This window comes from Hippocampus bargibanti, linkage group LG14, assembly GCF_051943395.1.
Source record: "Hippocampus bargibanti isolate YZ-2025 linkage group LG14, ASM5194339v1, whole genome shotgun sequence".
NCBI classification, from domain to species: domain Eukaryota; kingdom Metazoa; phylum Chordata; class Actinopteri; order Syngnathiformes; family Syngnathidae; genus Hippocampus; species Hippocampus bargibanti.
Genome location: NC_142747.1, coordinates 8,581,543 through 8,606,945, shown reverse-complemented (window position 1 = coordinate 8,606,945; position 25,403 = coordinate 8,581,543). Strand labels below are relative to the sequence as shown.

At 42.0% G+C, this 25,403-nt stretch overlaps 1 protein-coding gene across 1 annotated transcript; it reads left to right on the top strand.

Moving 5' to 3' along the window:
- Positions 1–2,598: 2,598 nt before the first annotated feature.
- On the top strand, positions 2,599–24,190 carry sacs (sacsin molecular chaperone). The gene is made up of 11 exons (XM_089013276.1): positions 2,599–2,841; positions 3,126–3,239; positions 3,476–3,626; positions 5,695–5,785; positions 5,868–5,953; positions 6,048–6,159; positions 6,411–6,557; positions 7,702–9,190; positions 9,481–9,572; positions 9,734–9,760; positions 10,323–24,190. The coding sequence occupies exons 2-11, from the start codon at positions 3,217–3,219 to the stop codon at positions 21,875–21,877; spliced, it is 13,773 nt and encodes a 4,590-aa protein (XP_088869402.1). The 5' UTR covers positions 2,599–2,841; positions 3,126–3,216; the 3' UTR covers positions 21,878–24,190.
- Positions 24,191–25,403: the final 1,213 nt, after the last annotated feature.

The window sequence follows — 25,403 nt, the reverse complement described above, 5'->3', positions numbered from 1 at the left end:
CGTATTACATATAAACTGCACAACAAATCAATGAAATACTACTTTGTAAATCTGAAGTCAAGAATAATGACTGTGATTGTGGTTTATATACGACAATGTAAAATTTGGGTTCGGCCTTTAGCAAGCATCATGGCACTTGACAAGTTTGATTTGCTTTTGCAGGCCGAATAAAAGATGTGACGGGCCTTGACTTTGACACCTATGTTTTATATCATTTTTCTTCACGACAGTTAAATGTGGGCAATTCCTCTCGGTTTGGGCCAGAAACAAGTCAACACCCTGAATTGGTTACTAAATGATTGCAGGGCACAATAAAAGCCAATTTTCACTGACATCCTCGCTAATGAACAATTTAGTCTCAATGAACCTGAGAAAACAAAGTCATCAAAACGTTTTGTTTTTCCCACACTGCACTTCATTTGTCTTGCTAAATTTATACTTAACCTTTTTTTCAGGAAATGCAGCAACGAATGACTTTGTGGTTGTTCAGATCTGTATTGCATCATCCTGAGGGCTATTTCTAACATATTGGTAGAAATCTTCAAACCACCATAAATAATACTTTTTTTACCACGGTGAATTCAAGTTCATGGCGATTATGTTTGGAAGAACAGGATGAAGTCAACTCGGAATTGATTCTGTTTCGGTCATTGGACCAAATGGGAGAAACCAACATTGATGTTAGGTCACCATCTGCTGGAATATTTTCACAATTGCTGAAATGTCTTTGGCTCGATATTTTTTCTTTCGCTTGTTTGCTGAGAATTATATTGCCAGTTCGTTTTCATTCTTATTATTTGCCATATGTAATTAATTTGTAATGCCATTTTTCCTTGAAGAACATGCGACTTTAATTTCTTCAGTTTCTTTTGTTTTTCTTTTTTTGTACACCGTTCCATATTTCATGCATTTATTTGTTCCCGGGCCACATTCATGTAATTCTGCAGACAACACAATTATGACAGACACTTTGGCATTAAAGGACAACCAACGTCACTTTTTCTTTTTTTTAATTGACATCAGAAAACCGTTTTATAGCATAGTACGGACTCGTCACCAACTCAAAAACAAGACTTCCTGAATATTCAGCGTATGTCTTAAAACGTAAAATATAGCTATATGCGGTGGAATCTTATTAAAATACGCTTAGTAGAAGTCATTTGAAACCATTTTACAAATTATGGACACAACTTGTCCGAAGACGTCGGTTGTCCTTTAAGTTCGTCGCTTCTGCTGTGCAGGATACTGTCACTTTAAGAAACTTGTGCTTTTGACAAATGACTGCAGCGTCGAGGTGACCTCGCAAATCCCCCGCAAGGTCTTGGATATTTGTCATGAAGTCTGATTTCATGAACTAACTAGAATTGTTGTGGTATGATCGGTCGAGAATATGTTTTACTTTTAGTTACACAGCAAAAGAGAACACTTCGAGGGTGCTGACTCTCTCTCTCTCTCTCTCGCTCTCTCTCTCTCTCTCTCTCTCTCTCTCTCTCTCTCTCTCTCTCTCTCTCTCTCTCTCTCTCTCTCTCTCTCTCTCTCTCTCTCTCTCTCTCTCTCTCTCTCTCTCTCTCTCTCTCTCTCTCTCTCTCTCTCTCTCTCTCTCTCTCTCTCTCTCCAATGCGGCAGCTTTAAGATGCATGAACCTTGTTGAGGTGACAGATCATGGGACACATGATCATGTTATGTATCGCAATAGATAATTATGAGACTTTATTTATCTCATCCAAAAACAATTATTCTCAGGTAAGTGGTGCTCTACTTATAACCATTGTTTTTGTAAACTGAAACTGCAGACTGGATTGAGGTTTCCATGAGCCTCCTCGACACTCAAGTGGGGGTATATTTTTTTTGAGCTGAATTTGTTTTCCTTTGTATGTTGTTGATTAATTATTCACTGTGCCAAATTGGCTGACGAGTGTTCCATCACGAAGTTGATCTAAGGATCTTGCAACGCGTTGGTATTTCAGCCACATCGTGACTTCAACTCCTTAGTCCATAAGTAAGAGGACATACTTGTTCGTCTATTATTTCTCATGATGAATACATTGCAAACACGCTTGGTAAATTTTCATTTCAGCAGTTGTGATTTGCCGGATTAAAAGTGGGAAAAATCCGAGAAAGCTTTGAATTCACAAAATAAAATACGCACTTTTTATATTAAATCCATAAGGCGCCTGTTTTTCTTAGGTCTTTTAAATTTGGATGAAATGAAAGATTACTTCCGATGCTATAGGAGACGAGAGTAATACAAGAGGCTTCTTCTCTTGGCGTCACAACACTCTTTGTACATTCACTACAAAAGAAAGATACATTTTGTCAAACGTGCTCAATTTACAATACTTAAGAGTAGTTTGAAATAAATCTAAACTACCACACGTATATTATTATCACTTAATACAACACATTTACTTGAAAATGCTTAATTTCCACAACTGCGCATGCGCGCCGCATCCTCCACGCATAACCGACCAAAACTACGAAATTTCGACTAAGTGCTTGCGCAAGATTGACGATATGTCGTTCGAGAAGAATACATTATGTGGATTAATTCCTATTTAACGTTAGGGAAAAATATACCTTTATTTAGTTTGTTTGTGAATTTTTACCGTGTCGGAAGTCAGTGGGTTTGACCCATCTCGCTTCATGTCTCCTCCTGACCAGGCTAATTCATTTTTATTCTTAGAACATTTCCTTTGAAGGAGGCGATATCGTGATGGGAGGAAAACACCATGCCGTTTTTTTGTTGACGTTGTTACAACCAGTGGTTCCTGGAATACGTCCTGGCCTAAAATTGACAACGATTTAAGGGAACCTTTATTGTTGCGCTTTGGCCAGACACAAGTGAGTGCTATTGAGACAGCCGGATAACATAACATAACATAACATAACATAACATAACATAACATAACATAACATAACATAACATAACATAACATAACATAACACTGCGCCGTGCTGAGCGCACAAAGAAAGACCTCTTATTTTCGTTGGTCTTCCAAATATATTCTCTGCATCTTGCTATGTTGCACACAATTTGTTGTCAGCTTGATGTCACTATTTATGGCAGATTGATATTCAAGAGACTCGTTCTTCATGGAAGTAACGGGATTCTTGTTGTGTCGCAGCCCCAATGGAGTACATGTATTCATTCAACACCAGAACGTAGTCCCATGAAAGTGTGTCTGCGCTGGCACACTTAGCAGCGACAGCAACGACATGGCAAACTGTCCACAACAGTGGTAAGTTAAGATTAAAAGAAATTAAGCAGCATGAAAAAATATACTGGTTATCAGGTCCCCCTCACAGTACTGGTGTGCCTGTGTGGGTTTTCTCTGGGTACTCAAGTTTCCTCCCACATTTTGTGAACACTCTAAATTGTCTAAATTATTATCGTTTTCCTCATAAGACAATATGACATTTTACAACTGCTGCGTTTTCCACTTTTACCTCAATTTCATCTTTTCCTTTGCTGAAGGTTGCCTCGGGTAAATGTCAGTCATGACTACTTTGGCCGAAGGTCCTACCAGGTCTCTCCTTTGACATCACTGTGCGAGATGAAACAGTTACTCTACGAAGACACAAACCTGCCTGTCCGGGAGCAGCGACTCGTTCATAATGGCAAAGTGGTACGTTCTATCTCCACCAAGCACAGTGAGGGGTTGAGGTTTTATTCGCAATACTCAAGGGTGGGATGAAACCAGCTGCACAATGAGCAACTCGACTGAACAACATTTACAGCAACAAAATATGTTTCTTGGCATGAAGCAAGATCTACAGTAGCTGGCTACTTCCAAGCGGTGCCATGATGGATTATATTAATAATACATTTCATTTATAACTCTCAAGGTCACTTTACTGTCACAGGATAAGTTTTTCTAGTACTGGTACATGTATTACGGTATTGTACAGTAAAATTCAACGACATGATAGGGGCACTTTTTTTATGTCCAAAGAATCCAATATAATGGCCTCCTCTTTTCTTATTTCATATGCCCAGATTACAGTTTTTTTCTTTGAAAACATCACATGCCGAGTTCAGTTCTAGTGCTGCTCTGTGCATTTGTCATCACGTTGTACAAGTAAGGCTACCCCCCATAACAGATGGAGAACTGAATTCTCCTTCTGTGATTAGAAAGGAATGTGTAAGGTGTGTTGTGTAGCTACAGGCCAAATGTTGAGATCCTCATTCCGACCATTGAGTTGATTGACTTTGGGAAAACAATCAAGTGAAGGCCATATGACATTTGTCAGTCGTCTTCAAAAAACATATTGATTTTTAAAAACAATATATTTTCACATAAACATTGAGAACATGTATCTGTGGTAGGTTTTGGTTCAGTGAACATGCCTGGGAGGTGACCTCCCATTGGTCGACGAGCTTGACTGAAAGCACCAGGTGCTGACCGTTGCTCCACGGCTCTCCTTATCTCATACGCAAAAAATAGTTGCAGGCCACGCCAACATGCTAATAATAATAATAATAATAATAATAATAATAATAATAATAATAATAATAATAATAATAATAATAATAATAATAATACATTTGAAGTGCCTTTCAAAGCTCTCAAGGACACTTTACAGTCACTATAATAAATAAAATACAATCACATAGAATGCAATAAATACAATACAATTATAAATAGAAACAAGAGAGAGAGCTACACAAAAATGCAATTTAAATAGGTGGGTTTTGAGATGGGACTTGAAGGTGGGAAGAGAATCAATGTTACGAAGGGGAGGGAGGAAGAGGATCTGAGGGAACGAGAGGGAATAGAAATTTGAAGGTCAGATAGGCATGGGGAGGAAAGGTTATGGATAGCTTTAAATGTATAAAGAAGAATTTTAAAGTTGATTCTATATTTGACCGGAAGCCAGTGGAGCTCTTGGAGGACGGTTTATGAAGATTACACACGTCATGAACCTGCATTTTACACAAGAATTGTAGAGTCACCAACCACATCATCAGTATGACACGATGCTGCTGAAATATGAGAAAATATGAAACATGGCAACAACATAGATGTTTAAAAGCATATTCCTTGTAATTGATTAATTTCTGTTAAATTCTTAGCTTGATGATTGTGATGGTGGAGTTTCATTAGACCTCATTGTGCAAAAGTCTGTGTTTCATCCAGAGGAGTCGGTTGGATCACTGTTTTTTTTCTATAATTGCAGAAATGCTTTCTATCATAGTTTCATTACACTTAGTGCAATATCGGTGCACCATCAGAAATACACACTGATTATGCTCATTAGAGTTTTTTTTGCATCCTTCTTGGGAAGTGTGTAGACTAATTTATGACCGCACTGTGGCCTGGCCATGAAGACGGTGATGACTGAGCCACACAGTTGGCCGCTCACTTAATACTGTTCACGTAGGAACCGCAGAGCACAGTGGGTCACGCTTTCACCTTGGACATACCATAATAGCGCCATGGGTGCTAACCTTCATGCTGCGTCATTTTGAATAATGAGATGGCATAAAGATGATCTGTTCCGGAATGCCTGCGTGGTGTGATAAAAGCAACAGTGTAGTGGTAATGTCTTGTGTGTAGCATTATTCTGTGTTTGTAAAATGAAGTTCTTTTTCATGTTTTAATATTTTGCTGGTTGAACGCCATTTGACTAACTCTTGCATTTAATTAGATTTTTTTCATTCCTTCTCATTGATATAAATCATGTTCTTTATAGCTGGATGATAGCATTCCGATTGGCACTTTGCTGCCTATGGGAAGTCCTGAGGTATCTTTGACACTGCTGGGAAGAGGCATCAAAGGCGGAGGTAACGTTCAAACTGACGACGTTGTTGTAATGTCTTCCACTTCCTGTCGAGAACATCTGTTGATTCAGTTTTCCTTTGGCAGGGAGATTCGGGCAGACTGCGCCACCACTGGTTGAATTTCTCAAAGATATTCTGAGGAGGTACCCTGAAGGTGGACAGATTCTGAAAGTAAGTCTTGGTGCAAATTTACATGACAACCATTGAGGAAAAGCAACTTTAGAAAAAAAAAACAAAAGCAACACATCTATGTCATACTTAAAAGGAGCTGATTCAAAATGCCGAGGATGCTGGAGCCACCGAGGTCAAGTTCATGTATGACGAGACCGAGTATGGGGTGGAGTCACTGTGGTCACCTGACATGGCTGAGCATCAAGGTTGGTTCTGAACAATCAAACTGGGCTGATAAACCCTGATATGGTTTTCTAACAAGAAGACCAGTTTCCCTTTTTTTGTTATGACCTGAGCGATTTATTAATCATTTAAAAAATTTTATGCCAAATAAAGTTTCATTCAAATCAAAACTTGCCTGATTAAGCCCACTGGGAGATTTGGTATGGAATGAACTATTAACAGCTATTTGTGGTGTTTTACCTTAACGGATTATTGCCATCTTGTTTTTTTTCAGGTACGGCACTGTATGTCTACAATGATGCCGTCTTCACTGCAGAGGACTGGAATGGGATTCAGGAGATCGCCAGGAGCAGAAAGAGAGATGACCCGCTGAAAGTTGGACGATTTGGGATTGGATTCAACTCAGTCTACCATATTTCAGGTTGTTGCTTGGAAAGACAGTGTGTCTTTACCTCTCGCATATTCTTGCGTGGTGATTCCTCCTGAGTATTAATTGTTTTCAGGTGACGCCCTGTATTCACAATCTGTTTAAGATTTAGAATATGAATTTCCAAGATAAAGTGATACCTCGGTTTACGAACGCTTGAGCTAATGAATTTTTCGCTTTAGGAACGTTAAATTCGAGAGAATATAATCTTGGCATTTTTCGGGAAACACACGGAGCGCCACAATGACTGATGGGTCGTTCGCGAACAACCCGGTTCTTGGAGCTGGATCTCTGAAGTGAACGAAGAGAGCCTCCTAACAAGGAGCTGGAAATGGCAGCCGACTTTTTGAAACTGAAAAGGCAAACGACAGAGCTTGATAGCACACAAAAAAAACAAAAGTGAAAAGGTGAGAAAATAGATAGAAAACACTGTGAAATTTGGACTCGTTTCAACTTTATTGATAGTTCTAAAGGCAGAGAGTAGACTGAAAGGTTAAAATATCCCATCAATCAGTCTCCACAAATAATCCGTACAAGCCATCTGTACAATTTGAAGCGAAAAGACAAGCAAGGGAACCAGCTATTAATTGGATTGGATATTGGATATGCCTTTATTAGTCTCACAGTGGAGAAATTTACATTTTCACAGCAGCAAAGTGATGTAAGTAATGAAGTTTCTAGTGTGTCTGCCTGCATCTGTTGCTGTTGCAATATCACAACTTCCAAGATGTACAACCGAGAGATCCTTGAGAGACTTTATGCAAAAAGCTATCAACCCAGCTAAATAAAACACAATAGATGAGGTAAACAAAGGTAAATAAAATGACTTTATTATATAGTACAGTTTATTTCTTTAATTACAATGCCATAGCACATTTATTATACATAAAATAAGGTATATTTTGTGTAGTTTTAAGGCTTATTTAGTAGAAAAATATGTTTTATGGGGACCTGGGAATGGATAATTCTCATTTTAATGGTTTCCTATGGGAAATTAATGTTTGGAATACACATTTTTCGCCTTACATACACACTGGGAACCAATTAAGTTCGTAAGCCAAGGTATCACTGTATTCAACAATTATGATCATATGCATCCCATCACTAAAACTCATGTCATACCTCCGTATTTGTTTAGATGTTCCCAGTATATTCAGTGGAGACCAGATTGCCATGCTGGACCCTCACCAGACCCTGTTTGGAGCCAATGAGTCAGGACAGTGTTGGAATTTAAAGACGGACGTTGAGGAGATCTCCAAATTGTCGGACCAATTTGCCCCATATGTGGGCATATTTGGGAGCTGTGCGAAAACCATCACGGATGGCTGCTTTCCCGGGACACTGTTCCGTTTTCCACTACGCATGAAATCGTCCCAGCTCAGCGGCAACCTTTACAACAAAGAAAAAGTTTTAGAACTTTTTGACTCATTCAAAGCTGACGCAGACACAGTGTTGCTTTTTCTGAAGTGTGTTCAGAAGATCTCTTTGCACATTCGCGAAACTGATGGTACGGAGCGAATGTTGTTTCAAGTTACATCTCAAGAAAACACCGATGATAAACTCGAGAGAATAAACTCGCTGACGACTTTGGCTGAGGCGGTTGACAGCTACAGCAACCATGTTCCCAGTTCGGCCGTCACCTGCGTCACTTACCAGGTCAGCATCGAGACTAAGGATCAACGCAAGAAAGAGTCTCGGCGGATGAAGTGGCTTGTGTGTAATGGCGTTGGTGGGAGAGGAATGTGCACTGAGTTGGATTCTCTCGCAGATGATCTTAAGTTCATGCCTACCATTGGCATCGCTCTGCCTTTGTCGTTGGTGGACAGAGAGAATGAAGGGGCCGCCACTGGTTTCTCAGGACGAGCGTTTTGCTTCCTTCCCCTCCCTCCTGGTGAGGAGAGTGAGACAGGACTTCCTGTACATGTCAGCGGGTTCTTTGGCCTCACAGATAACCGCAGGAGTATCAAGTGGCGGGATGTGGACCAGTGGCGGGATCCAGCTGCATTATGGAATGAGCTACTTATAATCACTGTCATCCCTCAGGCTTATTTGATTCTCATCACCGAGGTTATCAAAAGGGTACGAACCAAAACAGACCAAGACTTTCCATTGACCCCGAGAAGGACCTACATGGCCTGGCCAGACCCAGACCGGGTCAAATCCCGGTGGAAACCCATCCTCCAGCCCCTGTTTCATGACCTCCTTCGGAACCATGTCTTCTATTCCCTCAGTGAAAGTTGGGTCAATTTGGACCAAGCTGTGTTTTCAGAGCTGAACCTTGACAAAGACATTTCACAGACTGTCATTAACTACCTCCAAAGCTCAGGGATGCAGGTGGTACAGGTGCCTCTGGAAGTGGACTCAGTCCTGGTGGCCTTCGGCACTCTCGAGTCAATAGAAGTGAGAAAGGTCACTCCACCCTTACTACGGCAGATTGTCAGGAAGTCCAAACATAAAGGGCCCTTAGAGGAGAAGCTGCTGCTGCTGGAATTTGTGCTGAGTGACGCGGATTACAGTGACCTAATTGGACTGGAGCTCCTGCCCCTTCAAGATGGAACGGTGGCAACATTTTCATCTTCTGTCACTGAAAAAGATTATGTTTACATTCCATCTGCTGAGTATCCCAGGTGATGACAGTTTTTTTTTAACTCTACTTGTCCTATAAACAGATCAGTGGAACGTTGATGTAGGAGGAGGAACAAAACTGTCTGCATGTATGTACAGCAACAAATCACTGTGTAGCACCAAACCTCATATTTACACACAATAGCTTGATACTGTCCGGTTTCAGTCAGTTGTATCTGGAGGTTCTTGAAAATATTTATTCATCGTTAAATAACAATGTTTTGTTTTGTTTGTTTTAAAGGGGGACCATCTTGTTTTTAAGTAATCATATTAATATTGTATTTGTCATCAGGTCTCTCTACCCAGGGCTTGAGGGTCGGTTCATTCTAGAACATATTAAACCTTCAGTAATGGGGAGACTCATGGAAGCAGCCAAAAGCAGAGGTAATGTAGTATTATGTTGAATTTTATTCATCTAAAGATTGTTTTGCTGATTGTTTTGCAAAAACATGTCAGCAAATGATGTTTAATTCATTTTGTATTGAAATGAAATATAATAAACGATAGTCTTATTCATTTTACACTTTCAAAATCTGTCACTACAGTTCAGCGGTATCTTTGGGGGTGCTCAGGTATGTTGGTATCAAAGATGTGTCCAATGTTGACCTTCTCACTACTAACACAAACTTATGCATGGCTGGAAAGGAGCTCGAACTAATTGTTGAAATTTCTACAGTGACTAAAACCAAGTCCTGCACTTGCGTTTTCATTCACATTTCATGTCATAAGGCAGGTAGCTAGGCCGATAGCTCGCTGTACTATCCTCTGTCTTCTTCTTTGATGTCGTGACCAACGCACGCAATCACACACCTAACCAAGCAATAATGGAAAAATCCCCCAAAAGTTGAAAATGGAAATTCTACCAAGTAAAACGATTTCAAACCACACCCACCCACGCACGTTTATCCAAAATTACGATATCTTCTGAGATTTTACGTCACACCACTCGGTGCAGAGTCCATTTTTAATCTGTTAAACCACGAACACATTTCTGCATTTTGTTCGATGATGAATTCTTTGAAAACAATACATGGCTTGGAATGTGTCATCGTATTTCCATTGGAGTTGATCTAATGCATTGTTGCAAGTTTGGTCAACTCATTGACTCATTGTTTTTCTTTGAAACGTGACCAGGAAGACCTTGTACTCAGCTACAAACGTTGAATCCGGACCGCTCAGCACGACTCATCAAGGAGATCTTGTCAACAACTTGGCCAAATAGAGACTTTGTGACCCAATGGGAACCAGGAAACCAAGAGCTGAAGCACCCAACACTTTCTTGGTTAAAGATGGTTTGGAAACATCTCTACATTCATTTTGCTGATGACCTAAGTACCTTTGACGATATGCCTTTGATTCCGTTTGTGCCGCTGGAGGAATGCATGGAAAAGGTTCAACTTTTGCGTCTCAAATGTCCATCTCCAATCCTTCTCGCAGAAGAGAACGAAACTCAGCTGCTTGATGAATGCCTTCTTGAACTTATGGAAAAACTTGGCGCTGTGGTCATGAAAAAACAGGATTCGTGTTTGCAGCATCCCCAGCTCAAAAATTACATCCATCCGTGCTCTCCCGGAATGTTGCTACGTATTATGGGTAGATTATCAATGCAACGATTAGTTAGCCAAGTGTCATCTTTCTCTGTGCAAGAGAGGATTACACTCAGAAACTTCCTCTCTGGGTTGTCTGATGTCACAGAAAAAGAAAAGCACACTCTACTTGAACTTTCCATCTTCGAGAGAGTTGGCACCTGTGCAGAAGGTGCTTCAGCGTTTACATCACTGAGAGGGGTCAGAGCTTTGCATCACCGAGCAAAGTACCCACCGGATATAAAATTATCTCTGTGCTTGGTTGGCTCCCGAGATGAAGAGTCCAGTCGCCTCATCAAAAAGCTAAAAGTAGCGCAAGTGAAAACAAGTGAGTTTTTGAAAACGATAATCCATGATATTCAGAGTGGATTCTACACGCCAGATGAGATAACCAAAATTATGATTTGGGCACTGAAACATTTGGCCTTCCTAAAGAATGAAAATTCATCTGTCATTGGATGGCTTTCTGCAATTAAATTCATTGAACTGCCTTGTGGGACAATAGTGACAGCCTCTGAACTTTTTGACCCAGATCTGGAGATTCTGCAGTGTTTGTTTTACATGGAAGAAGAAACCAGATTTCCCACTCATATATTCACCTCATCCGCCGATGTTCTCCATTCTCTCCGTCAGTTGGGGTTAAGAAATGAAGTACAACTCAGTGAGAAAGATGTTCTTCAAGCAGCAAAGACAATAGAGGATTTACAAAGTCAGCAGGATCCTGAGTGGGATTCCATAATAAAAAAGGCAAGAACACTTCTGCAGATTCTCAACAAACAAACCAAACTAGTGAAATCGGCAGATACTCAGGCGTCTTTGTTAAAACTCAGTTGGGTACCTGTCTGCAAAGAAAGACCTCCCAACTACCCCCGATCCCTGACTTGGGTTGGAGATAATCTGAACATCAGCTCTCTGGTCGACATGTGTCACATATCTCATGCTACTCTCGTGGGGTCCTCTGTTGCCCTGGTCGAACACACCTCGGCCGGGATGAAGAAAGCACTGAAACTGACTGTCGAGCCACGGGTGGATCAGGTCTTGCAGCACCTCAAAGCTGTGAATGACTGGCATACATCTCAGTCCTTCACAACAGAGGATTGGTATCAGTTCCAGCAGATCCTGTTTGAAATATATGGCTTCATGCAAGCTCATCTTGAGGACGCTAGAGAAGCAATGACAGCATTGACTTTTGATTGGGTGTGGACTGGGAAGACATTCTCACCTCCTAGCCAAGCAGTGTTAAAACCCCTGCCCAATTTAGACCTCCAGCCATATTTGTACTCACTCCCCAAAACAATGAGAAAGTTTCACAAGCTGTTCAAGTTTTGCGGTTCACTTGAAGAAGTTTGTCCAATCCATGTGCTGGATGTCATAACCACCATCCGAAGAAGAAGCGAAGGCGAGATCACCAAGGAGGAAAGCAAACACGATGTCCTGCTCTTGATCAATATTCTGCGGTGGCTTTACAACAATCAAATAGGCATTGACACAAACATGCATGTTCCTATTCTTAATTACAAGGATCCAAGCAAATTGGCAATGAGACCCATTCACGAATGCACCTACTGTGACATCAAAGTAGACGATTTAAATGACCTTCTTGAAGATGCATCAGAGCCGATCATATTGGTCCATGACGACATCCCCATGAAAACCGCCGAGTGGCTGAAAGTGCCATGTCTTAGCACGAGGCTGATAAACCCAGAGAATCTTGGCTTTGAACAATCAGGTCAACGTGAACCTCTCACAGTTCGAATAAAGAACATCTTGGAGGAATATCCATCTGTCGCAGACATTTTTAAAGAGCTTCTCCAGAATGCAGATGATGCAAGTGCAACAGAGTGTAGTTTTCTTATTGACATGAGAAAAAACACAGATATCCGAGAAAATCTCCTTGACCCGGGAATGATTGTGTGCCATGGACCGTCCTTGTGGTCTTTCAACAACTCGGTCTTCACAGATACAGACTTCCTCAACATTACTAGGTTAGGCGGATCAATGAAAAGATGTGAGGCTGACAAAGTTGGCAAGTTTGGCTTGGGCTTCAACTCAGTTTATCACATCAGTGATATCCCCATTATCATGAGCAGAGAGTACATGATCATGTTTGATCCAAATATCAATCACATTAGCAAGCACATCAGAGACAAATCCAACCCAGGGATCAAAATCAACTGGAGCAAACAACAGAGACGTTTAAGGAAATTCCCAAACCAGTTCAAACCTTTCATAAATGTTTTCAATTGCAAGCTTCCTCTTGCCCAAGATTTACCATACAAATACAATGGAACCCTATTCAGGCTTCCATTCAGAACCGAGCAGGAGGCCTCGGTGAGTGAAATTAGTAGTTTGTACTACAACACCACCGCCATCTACTCCCTTGTTGACGAGTTCAGTATATGTGGCCATCGGTTCATTCTGTTCACACAGCATGTTGGTTGTATGGTCCTAAAGTACCTGAAATATGAAGAACCAAATCCTGCTGGAGCTCAAGATGTTGTTACCATAAACAAGAGTGTGTGGTCATCCAAAGCCTCATATGGACCTCTGAGTATCCTCAATTTTGCAGCTAAAGTAATGAAAAAGGTTGCAAGCACCAATAGGGTACCCACAGACATTCCCAAATCCGGCTGCATCATTCGCGTTATAGTGGAAGAGTTTCATAATGTCTTCAAACGTATTGTGGACCTCCAATCCCCACTCTTCAGGGGCTCAGAGGAAGATCCAAACCAGTATTTTGAATTGGCCACCAAAGGCATTCAGACAAGACGGTTAACAGATGAAATACACCAGAAAGCAGTTGAGGTTACCAACTGGCTGATTTGCTCATGCATGGATGTAACTGAGGCACTTAAATTTTCGCTCAGCGATAGTGGGAAAAGGCTTGGACTTGTGCCTTGCGGTGGGGTGGCTGTTCTACTTACAGAAGAGGAGAACAAGAAATGGACCATTAGGTCAAATGCCATTCCAATAGGAGAGGTGTTCTGCTACCTGCCTCTCAGAATAAAAACAGGCCTACCAGTTCACATCAATGGGTGCTTTGCTGTGACTTCGAACCGCAAAGAGATTTGGAAAACAGACACAAAAGGAAGATGGAATTCCGTTTTCATGAGACATGTCATTGTTCAGGCCTATTTAGCAGCGCTCACAATGCTTCGTCTGATGGCTGAAAGTGGAGAGCTCGTAGACTACAGCTATTACGCGACATGGCCCGATCCAAGTCAGGTTCACGATGACTTCACATTAGTCAGTCAAGGCGTCTACCAAGAAATAGCCAAGGGGGGTGATGAAGAGCAAGCCAAGTTTTTTTCTGATGGCACAGCCTGGGTGTCGATAAAATATGTCAGGTTTCTCGACGATGCACTCCTCTGTAAGGCAGACATAGGTCCTGCCGCTTTCAAGATTTTCTTAAAATATCTCAAGAAGAGTGGCTCCCAAAATCTTTGTGCAGTTGAACTACCTGATTGGGTGAAGGAGGGATTTGATGATGCTGGATGTAAAAAGACCTTGATGGAAAACACAGTGACGGAGAAGGAGTTCTTCACAGATGTGTTTTTACCTCACATCGAGGAAATTGAAAAAGAACTTCGAAATCCCTTAATGCTGTATATCCTGAATGACAAAATGGAAGAATTTGCACCAATTCTCAAGGAAACTCCTTGTATCCCCTGCTCCAGTGCCAACAAGGAATTAGTTTTACCCTCACGACTTATTCATCCAGAAGGAAGAGTCGCCAAACTCTACAGCACTGATGATGGAAGATTTCCTGCCGGAACTTCTAAAGACTACCTAAACCCAGTATGCTTAGTCAATCTCCTGCAGCTGGGCATGATGAAGGATGATCTCTTGTGGGAAGATTTGATTGAACGTGCTGAATCAGTTGATGCTTTGAACGAGTGTGATCATGCAGCCGCATGCTTTCGCAGCAGCGTACTGCTCAGCCTCATCGATGAGAAACTTAAGATGAGTGACACAGGATCACCTGAGCTGGTAGAAAAACTATGTGACATCAAGTTCCTCCCGTTTCTAACAAGGCCTGCAGGCTTCTCACTACCATGGCATGGTAATAGTTTCTCCCCAACAACCATGTTCTCCGCAAGAGAGATCTTTACAACTGAGCATCAGGACATTGTATGTCTGATGAAGACAGTGTTGAATGAGAACTCACCGTCTTTCAAAGGTTGTGGCGCAATGTCATTGGCTGTGAAAGACTGCCTGGGACTAATAAAGAAGCCCTCAGTTGAACTGGTGATCAGTCAGCTCAAGAAACTATCTCAGGCATTTGATGGTGTCACTCTTTATCAAGAAAACATCACAAATGCCTGTTACAAGTATCTGCATGAGGAGATGCTTCAAAGTGAGAAAACAAAAGGGAAATTAACTGTGGAACTAAAAACGTTCAACTCTATTTTGGTAGAGAACACCTACGTGAATCCCTCCAAAGTTGCATTCCACTTAAATTTTGATGCTGCTCCACACCTTTACCAGCTCCCGAACAAATACAAGAACAGCTGCCGTGAGCTCTTTGAAAATGTCGGCGTACAGCCAAGCTTCACAGTTAATGACTTTTCGTCAGTACTTGAAGTTATGAAACAACAATGTGGGCAAAGGGCACTGACTGAAGAAAACTTCCAGCTGAGCCGCCGAATTGTCAGTGAGGGAATATGGAGCTTGGTACGTGATAAAACTCCAGAATATTGTCAAGCAAATTATGGTGCCATCCTTCTTCCAGACTCCAAGTTAACACTCCAGGCATCAAAATCTCTATGCTACAATGACTGCCCTTGGATCAAAGTCAGAGACTGCTCTGTGAAGTACTGCCATGGAGATATTCCAAGAGAGGTGGCTGTGAAACTTGGAGCGGTTCCGAAACGTCACAAGGCTTTGGAGAGGTATGCATCAAATGTTTGTTTCACTGCACCTGGAAGTGAGTTTGGTCAAAAGGAAAAACTTACAAGTCGAATCAAAAGCATCCTGGATGCATATCCATCCGAGAAAGAGATGCTGAAAGAGCTGCTTCAAAATGCAGATGATGCCAAAGCTTCTGAAATCTACTTTGTCTTTGATCCCAGAACACACCCCACCGAGAGAATATTTGACGATAAATGGATTCCAATGCAAGGTCCCGCACTTTGTGTGTACAACAATCAGCCTTTTACTGAAGATGATATCCGAGGAATACAGAACCTTGGAAGAGGAACAAAAGAGGCAAATCCAGGAAAAACTGGACAATATGGCATAGGATTTAACTCTGTCTATCACATTACCGATTGTCCCTCATTCATCTCAAACAATGACATCCTGTGCATATTTGATCCACACGCACACTATGCACCTGGCGCAACATCCGTGAGCCCTGGAAGAATGTTCAGAGATTTGGACTTTGACTTCCGATCTCAATTCTCCGATGTTCTCAATTTGTATTTGGGAGCTCATTTTAAATTAGAACGCAGCACAATGTTCCGATTCCCCATTCGCTCTACGGCTATGGCGAAGATATCAGAAATCAGCTCCGTCCCAGCGTCAGACAGAATGGTTCAAAACCTCCTGGAAAAGCTAAAGAACGATGGTGCGGAGCTTCTTATGTTCTTGAACCACATGGAAAAAATATCAATCTGTGAAGTTAACACTGGAACAGGAGACCTGAATGTACTCTACTCTGTGATTGCAAAAATCACCGAGAGCGATCGCTTAAAACGCAAACAGTTCCATGCCTCTGTCATTGACAGTGTGACCAAAAAGAAGAAGCTCACTGCTATTCCAGTTCAACAGATAACTTACACAATGGACATAGAGGACACAGAAGGTAATATGACCACTTGGATGATCTGCAATCGTTCTGGCTTCCCAAACATCGAACTTGTCTCAAAAAGTGTGATATCAGCGCACAAGAATGAGGACATAACGCTATTTCCACGTGGAGGAGTCGCCGCATGCGTTAGCCACAACTACAAAAAAAACCACAGAGCTTTCTGCTTTCTGCCACTTTCGCTCGAAACCGGACTCCCCTTTCATGTCAATGGACATTTTGCCCTAGACTCTGCCCGAAGAAACCTGTGGAGAGATGACAATGGAGTTGGAGTGAGGAGTGACTGGAATAATAATTTGATGACGTCACTGATAGCACCCGCTTGTGTGGAACTGCTGATTCAGATCAAACGACGATGTTTCCCTGGTCCTGATCCAACGATGACCATCCTACAAGGAACCCCCCTTCACGTTGCAAAAGATATCTTGAAAAAGTTTTTGTTTTTCTTCCCAGTCAACAGAATCGACATTCAGCCAGATTGGTACTGCCTGGTCAAAGCCGTGTACGGCTGCATCCACGTGGACCTTAAGCGCCTTCTCCCTGTCGTCAGAGCGCCACAAATGGACAACTCTGACATGCACTCGGTCATTTACATCTCATGGGCAACCACATCCACGGCCCCCAAGGGTCGAGCCTTTTTTGACAATCTGCTACAGGATGAACTGCAGAACCTGAAAACCACAGAGTACAATATCACATCCAGAAAATCGGTTGCCGAAAATGTTTACAGACTAAAGACCTTGCTTCTTGACATAGGTTTCAACCTGGTTCACAGTTGTGACGAGACGGCAAATCTCTACTTGTGTTTGGAAGATGCAGGGATAGCAGTGAGTTATGTCACACCGGCGGAAGTCCGCAGCTTTCTTCACACCTTCTCATCCCCAGACACCTCCTGTCTTGTCGGAAAGCTACCCTGCCGCCTTCAACAGTCCAACTACAAACATGTTCATAATTTGAAGCTCATTGTTGATTACTGCTTCAAAGATGTTGAGATGGATGGAACCGTAATTGAAGGCCTCCCTCTGTTGCTCACGATGGACAATATTCTTCAAGTATTTGATTCCAAAAGACAGAAATTTCTAACCTCACACCATGAGCTCATTCCGACCAGAAAGGAGTTGTTCGTAAATACAATGCATCTCAAATACAGCGGCATCCTGTTGAACGCCGGACTCGCAAAGATATTTGACATCAGCAGCTTTGGTGATCTTCTGGGATCTGTTCTTCCAAGAGAGTATCGAACAAAGGTTCCCATTAAGTGGCGAGACACATTTGGAAGTGAATCCTGGCTTAAGGGTCTATGGAACTTCATCAGCGAGAATATGGCGCTCATGGAGGAGCAGCAGGATAGCAAACCAAATTTTGACACAGTCCTTGACATCCTCAAGGACTGGGCTTTGGTACCTGGTATCAAGTTCATGGCGAGAGAAAAGCTTGTTATTCCCGAATGTGACATGCTTTTACCTCTGAGTTTAATGAGTGTTGCCATATTTCCCCATGGCCAAAATGACAAAATATTCCACACCCTCATGAAAGCGGGTTGCATTCAACTTGCTGCAAACAAAATCTGTGTCAAAGAAAATCCACTCCTGCCGTTTCTGTCACACCATTCGGCAAACATTGAAAATCCATCAAGTGTTCTGAAAGCTCTTGAGTACATGATTCAAATGTCTGCATTCAAGTCCGGAAGCCTATCCGATAAGGACTTTGAGGCTCTTCTGTTGTATTTCACCTGCAACCTAGCGAGCCTCACTCAACAGGATGCACACAGCCTAAAACTGCTCCCTTGCTTCAAAGCTCTGAGCGGAAGATACATCAGCATTTCAAATTACGGCTCCACTTATGTACTTGCAAAAAACATTCCCACTGCCGATATTGAAAAGTGGACCCACACAGCAACATGTGCATTCCTTGCCGAAAGCCCGCAATTGAGAGAGCTGTACACTTTCCTTGGCTGCATGCCAATTGATGATATTCAAATTTACCTTCACCATCTCCTGCCAAAATTTGAAACTCTTTCCTACAACGCCAAAGTCGAACATATTGTCTACTTGAAGGACAGACTATTATCAATGGAAGAGTTGTGTGAAACGAAGGATCATTTGTTTGACAAATTGGAAAAGCTGACATTTATCTATGACTACTCAAACAGACTCAGGTCTGCAAAGTTTTTCTTTGACCAAACAGTTAAGGTGTTTGAAGTTATGCTTCCTGCCAAGTCGTTCATACCAAGCGATTTCTTCAGGAAAATTGAACAATTGTCAAAACCCACGAATGCATCATTGTCGCTCACGTCCTGGATAACCTTTTTGAGGAAAATTGGCTTGAAGCATGAAGTGTCCCAGCAGCAAATTATTCAGTTTGCAAAAGAGGTCAGCATCAAATCTCAAACAGAGAGCTGGACCAAAGACAAAGTGCAAAACATCATCGATATTCTCCTGAATCATATTTTCAAAGAAAGGGTGGACTTGTTTCAAAGTACTTTTCTGAAAGAGCTCTCGTTAGTACCATTCCTTTGTCCCGAGAGAGCGCCCAAAGAATTGATCAAGCTTCATTCGCAATACCAAGAAATGAGTGGAACACTTCCTCTTATTCGGTTCAGCGGATCTCAAGTCAATCCTAAATTCAAACAAATGGATGTAATTCACTTACTTTGGACAGCTTGCCCAATTTTGCCCGAAAAAGCTACCCCTTCAAGCATCAAGGAACAGGAGGGTAGCACATTAACTGGACAAGAGCAACTTGACCAAGTGCTCTCCACATTGGGGGTCAACTTGGACCCGCCATTGGAAAAAGTAATTGGTAACTGCAAGAATGTCTGCAACATATCCAATCCAGATGATGACATGGTAAAAACGAGGAACAAAGTTTTGAGGTCCACATATGAGTTCTTAAATGCAGATAAAAGAGATTTTCGCTTACAACTTCGCGGGGTGGCTTTTGTCATGGTGGAGGATGGCTTTAAATTGTTGAAACCAGAAGAAGTTGTGATCAATTTGGACAATGAATCTGACTTCAAGCCCTACTTATACAAATTACCCCTGGACCTTGGCACCTTCCATCAACTGTTTAAACTTCTTGGCACAGAGGATGTTGTGTCAACCAAACAATATGTTGAGGTGCTGTGTCGGATATACAGAAGTTCTGAAGGCAAACAGCTTGATCCAAATGAAATGAGGACCGTGAAAAGGGCGGTGTCCGGATTGTTCAAGGCTCTTCACAACGAGCCCGTGGAAATGCGGAGAGATCTGGAGAGTCTCCGAGATTTGCTCTTTTATCTGCCAAGTCATGATGGAAGATTAGCCAAATCCTGTAGTTTGGTCTATGATGATGCTCCACACTACAAGAGTCGAATCCAGGGTAACGTTGGCGTTCAGATGCTTGTGGATCTGAGCCAATGCTATCTGGGCAAAGATCACACGTTCCATACCAAGTTAATCATGCTGCTTCCTCAGAATCTAAGACCGAGACTACTGAGCAGCATTCTTGAAGAGCTACTGGACGAAGAGTCCCCCAAAATGTGCCAGTTTGGAGCTCTGTGTTCACTTCAAGGTCGCCTCCAGTTGTTGCTCTCGTCCGAACAATTCATCACAGGACTGATCCGGATAATGAAGCACGAGAATGACAATGCGTACCTTGTCAATGAAGAAAAAGCCATACGGCTCTGCAAAGCACTTTGCGAAGGATTGAAAGTATCTTGTTTTGAGAAGCTCCAGACAACCTTAAGAGTAAAAGGATGTAGCCCTATCCTGCATAGCCGCAGTGAAACCCTAGCCTTCCTCAAAAGATACGGCACTGCTGTCATTCACCTGTACGTCCAGCATTCCGACAGCAAAGACATCAATTTTCTTTTAGCTCTGGCCATGACACTGAAGTCTGCTACGAATAATCTGATCTCCGACACCTCTTATCTAATCGCCATGTTGGGCTGCAATGACATCTACCGTATCACAGAGAAGCTGGACAACCTCGGTGTCAAGTACGACTCCATGGAGCCCTCCAAACTTGAGCTACCCCTCCCCGGAACACCAATTCCTCCTGAGATACATCATACCCTCCTCATGGACCCGATGAATGTTTTTTACCCTGGAGAATATGTGGGTTATCTTGTTGACTCTGAAGGAGGAGATGTCTATGGCTCTTATCATCCCACATACACATATGCAATCGTTGTTCAGGAAGTAGAACGAGAAGGGGAGGAAAATGCTTTCCTGGGGAAATGTTTTCAGATTGACATTGGCTACAGCGAGTACAAAATAGTCAGTTCCCTTGACTTGTACAAATTTTCAAGACACGACGAAAGTAGTAACACGCAGGAAAGCAGCGCACCGTCAACGCCCACAAGTCCAGACAGTCGCACCTCGAGCCAGCAAATCGCCCACCATCTTTTTGCTAGCAGAGACAACCAGAGACCTCCCATGCAAAAACAGTCCCCCAAAAAGATCAAGCTGAAAGCTCTGCCGGAAATCCTGAAAGAAGTCACCTCGGTTGTTGAGCAAGCTTGGAAACTTCCAGAGACGGAAAAAAAGAAAATCCTCCGCCGACTATATCTCAAATGGCACCCGGACAAAAACGCGGAGAATTTGGACATTGCAACGGAGGTTTTTAAGCATTTGCAGAACGAAATCAACCGAATGGAAAAGCAGCCTTTGGCTGACCCGCAGAATACCGACAGATCATCCAGGAGACCTTTCTCAACATCCTCCGCTCGCTTTCAGTCAGATAAGTTCTCCTTCCAAAGGTTTTATTCTTCTTGGAACCAAGAAGCAACAAGTCACAAGTCGGATAGGCAACAGTCGAGTGGAGACTACCCAAGCTACGCTGCTTCACAGTCACACAACCACCGCTTTTTCGTACCGCCGACTTTTAAGACAGTTGGAAACCCCGTGGAGGCTCGCAGGTGGTTGAGACAAGCCCGAGCCAACTACTCTGCGGCCCGCAACGACCTCCACAAAAACGCCAATGAGTGGGTCTGCTTTAAATGCTACCTGGCCACAAAGGTTGCCCTCATCGCCGCAGACTACGCCGTCCGAGGAAAGTCGGATAAAGACGTAAAGCCAACGGCCCTGGCGCAAAAAGTTGAAGAGTACAACTCTCATTTGTCTGGACTCGCCGCGGATGTTCAGATCTTAGAAGGCTATGGCGTGGACAGTCTGCGAACGCGCTACCCTGATCTTCTGCCTTATCCACAGATCCCCAATGACAGATTCACATCTGAAGTAGCCATGAGAGTGATGGAATGTACAGCGAGGATTATCATAAAGCTTGAAAACTTTGTCCAGCAAAAAATATGAATGCACTGGTGACCAGCGGATGTGTGCAATATGGAGGTATCTCCAAAAGTTACGGTTACCGATGCACGTGTGGCCGAGTATATGTCTCCCGTTACAGATCGGGCTGCAACAATCCACATTTTTTGTTAGAAATGTGCGGATCGGATGTAGCTATAATTGGCTCAGCAATGTTGTGTTTACCATAGTTTCGGATGTTAAGATTTTCTTTTCTTTCAGTACTTATTTTTACTTGCTATTTTTTTTACAAGATTCTATTTATCTATTGTATTGCCACAGAAACAGGAATGTAAACAATGTGCTCAAACTGGAAAGAGTGCAGGTACCGTATTTTCCGGACTATAAGGCGCACCCACAGTGGATGGTGTACAGTGGGGCCTCGGTTTACGAACACCTTGCCTTATGAGTTTTTCGGTTTACGAGCGTTAGTTACATTTATGAAAATTAAACCTTGGCATACGCACTACATTTCGGGATACACATGAAGCGCCGCCCCACCACAGCTTGCGGAGTAATTTTTGGCGAAAGAACACCAAACCACACGACCGAACAGCGCCCCAGCTGGCCTACCTTTCCACACCCCCTTTCTTTGAGTGCACACGTCGATCGTCTTCAAGGATTTTTTTACAGATACTTTTGCTGTTATGGGACCGAAAAAGACCCCACCACAGGCTCGTGTTCAGCCGAAGAAGACACAAAACAAAATGACAGTCGAGGAGAAGAAGGAGATCATTGAGAAACACGAACGAGGTGTGCGTTTGTGTGACTTAGCAGCTCAGTACCAGTATGCTAAGTTAACCATTGCTACCATCCTTCGGAACAAAGAAGCTTTTAAAGGTGCTCGTGTTGCTAAAGGTATTTCCGTTTTGGCTAAACAACGGTCTCGGGCAATAGAAGAGGTTGAAAAACTTCTGTTAATTTGGATTCACGAAAAGCAGCTAGCCGGCAACAGCGTAAGTGAAGCAATTATATCTGAGAAAGCACAGCTAATTCACTCTGATATCGTCATGCGGCAACCTGGAAGTTCGCCGTTTATTGATACAAGGGATCATTCCTCGAAATGGTGAAAGAAGAAGGCTACATTCCTCAGCAAGTATTTAATGCAGATGAGACCGACCTTTTTTGGAAAAAGATGCCTAACCGGACTTTCATAACACAGGAAGAGAAGTCTGAACCCCATTCTATCAAGCCATCAAAGACCATCACAAAGATGAGAAGGTTTCTTCAGCCGTCATCTGTACTTCAAAAAGTACAGATGACGGCTGAAGAAACCTTCTCATCGATGGACCACTCCTGTACGACTGAGAGCTTACACAGACGGACCATCACAAAGATAAATAAAACGACTTTATTATATAGTCCAGTTTTTTTCTTTAATTACAGTCTTTATGGAATGTGATTCCTTTCAAACAACAATTCTCTCCGACCTGCCACCCCATTCCATCAAGCCATCAACGCCCATCACAAAGGTAAATAAAACGACTTTATTATACAGTGCAGTGTATTTCTTTCATTACAATACAATAGCACATTTATTATACATAGAATAATGTATATTGTTTGTAGTTTTAAGGCTTATTTAGTTGAAAATTATATTTTATAGAGACCTGGGAACGGATTATTCTCATTTTATTGGTTTCCGATGGGAAATTAATTTTTGGGATACACACGTTTCGCCATACACACTGTCTGGGAACCAATTAAGTGCGTAAGCCAAGGTCCCGCTGTATTTTCAAACCTTTTCCAGATATAAGGCGCACCGAATTATAAGGCGCTCCTTCAATGAATGACATGTTTCAAAAAGTTTTCCGTATGTAAGGCTCACCACATAAGGGCACAAAGTAGAGGCTGGGGTTACGTTTTGATATAACCCTGCATGGACCACGCACTACTTCCTCTACAGGGGGAAACTGAGTCTCAATATGGCTCAATATTACTTCACACATAAGGCGAACCGGAGTACAAGGTGCAGGGTTGTCTTTTGAAGAAACAGGGCTTTTGGGTGCACCTTATACACCGGAAAATACAGTAAATTGTAAGTATTCAAAGTTGTTATGCAATGTCTCTCTTTCATTTATTATACTACTGTATTTGTATATTGTATTTGTTTCATTCATGCCAAAGTTGGACATTTGCTGCAGTCATAGTCTTCTGCTTTTTGGGTGAAGCACCTTACAAAAATATATTTATTTATGGTCTTGCACTTGTCTCATCTTCCTGGAACAATCCATTGTAAATTTGAGCTTTTTAGTCTGTCTTTTGTTAGTTCTTGTTAATTTCACCGGAGAAATGTCAAATATAGAAATATTGCATTCAGATTTTGTCACTATGAATCATCTTTACCTGATCAAATGGAATTAGTCTGTGTGTTACACTGCACACACCACGATTCAATTTATTGAACAATTCACATAAACAGTGCTGGAATAATTTTTAACTCATTCGCTGCCATTCCCGAATTCATTAGGGAATTGAAAAGTGTGACGTGGAGCGCCATTCCCGAATCAGTTCGGGTTTTAGTTTATCTTGCGGGGGTGCCGATAAAGCGCTGGTCAGACCTCTGGCAATGTTTTTTTTTTTCCTTTCCACGTGGAGGCAGCATTTTTGTCAGTGTTAGCGCTTTGTTACAACTTCAGCTGTTGTTAAAGCGGTACATAAATCGACGTGTATATGTATCGTATTGTATTTTGTACAGCCGGTTCTGTGGGTCCTAGAATTCAAGTGGCAATGACAAAAACCGTGGCACTGGAGTGGACACATTTTTGCACATCGTCTGGTAGTGAATGAGTTAAGGTCAATTTGGGTCCAGCTGGAACATACAAGTTTCTCCTCTAACCTTCTCAACATGAGAAAATACAGTAAAGTCTCGTTATATCGATATTCAAGGGAGTCCAAAAAAATATCGATATAACCGGGACTATCGATATATCCGACCCTGTTTGCATGTAATTTTCTCAGTGCGTGCATAGAAATAGTATCGATATAACCGGGACTATCGATATATCCGATATCGATATAACGAGACTTTACTGTAGGTCACTTTTTTTCCTATCAAGGGTGATTCACATATTTAGCTGCACTGGAAATGTCTCCAAATGTCATTGTGGTCTGTTATTACATGAAGAAGTTTGAGTAGAGAACTTGAATTGAAGTACAGGTACAATCGAATTGTGTCATGTGAATGTAAGCTGTGCCATCAGAAGGCTCGATACATTATTTCAACATCATATTGCTTGGAAATTCAAATGCTTATAGCGGAAATTTTTTAGGGTTATACGTTTGTTGACTCTTCTAGTCTTGATGGTTATGTTACAAACGATAAACGTTTTCATGGTTGAAAACAAATGTGACCTTGTCGAAATGCCCCCGTATTGTTGGTGCACAATGGCGCTATTTGAGAAAATGTACTCAAGCAGAAAAACTGGAATGGAAATTCTCAGAGATGTTTTCCTCAACTAAGAAATTATTTAATTTTTCTACTTTTTGAGCAAGTACGTTTGGATGGTTGTGTCCAAAATGAATACCACAT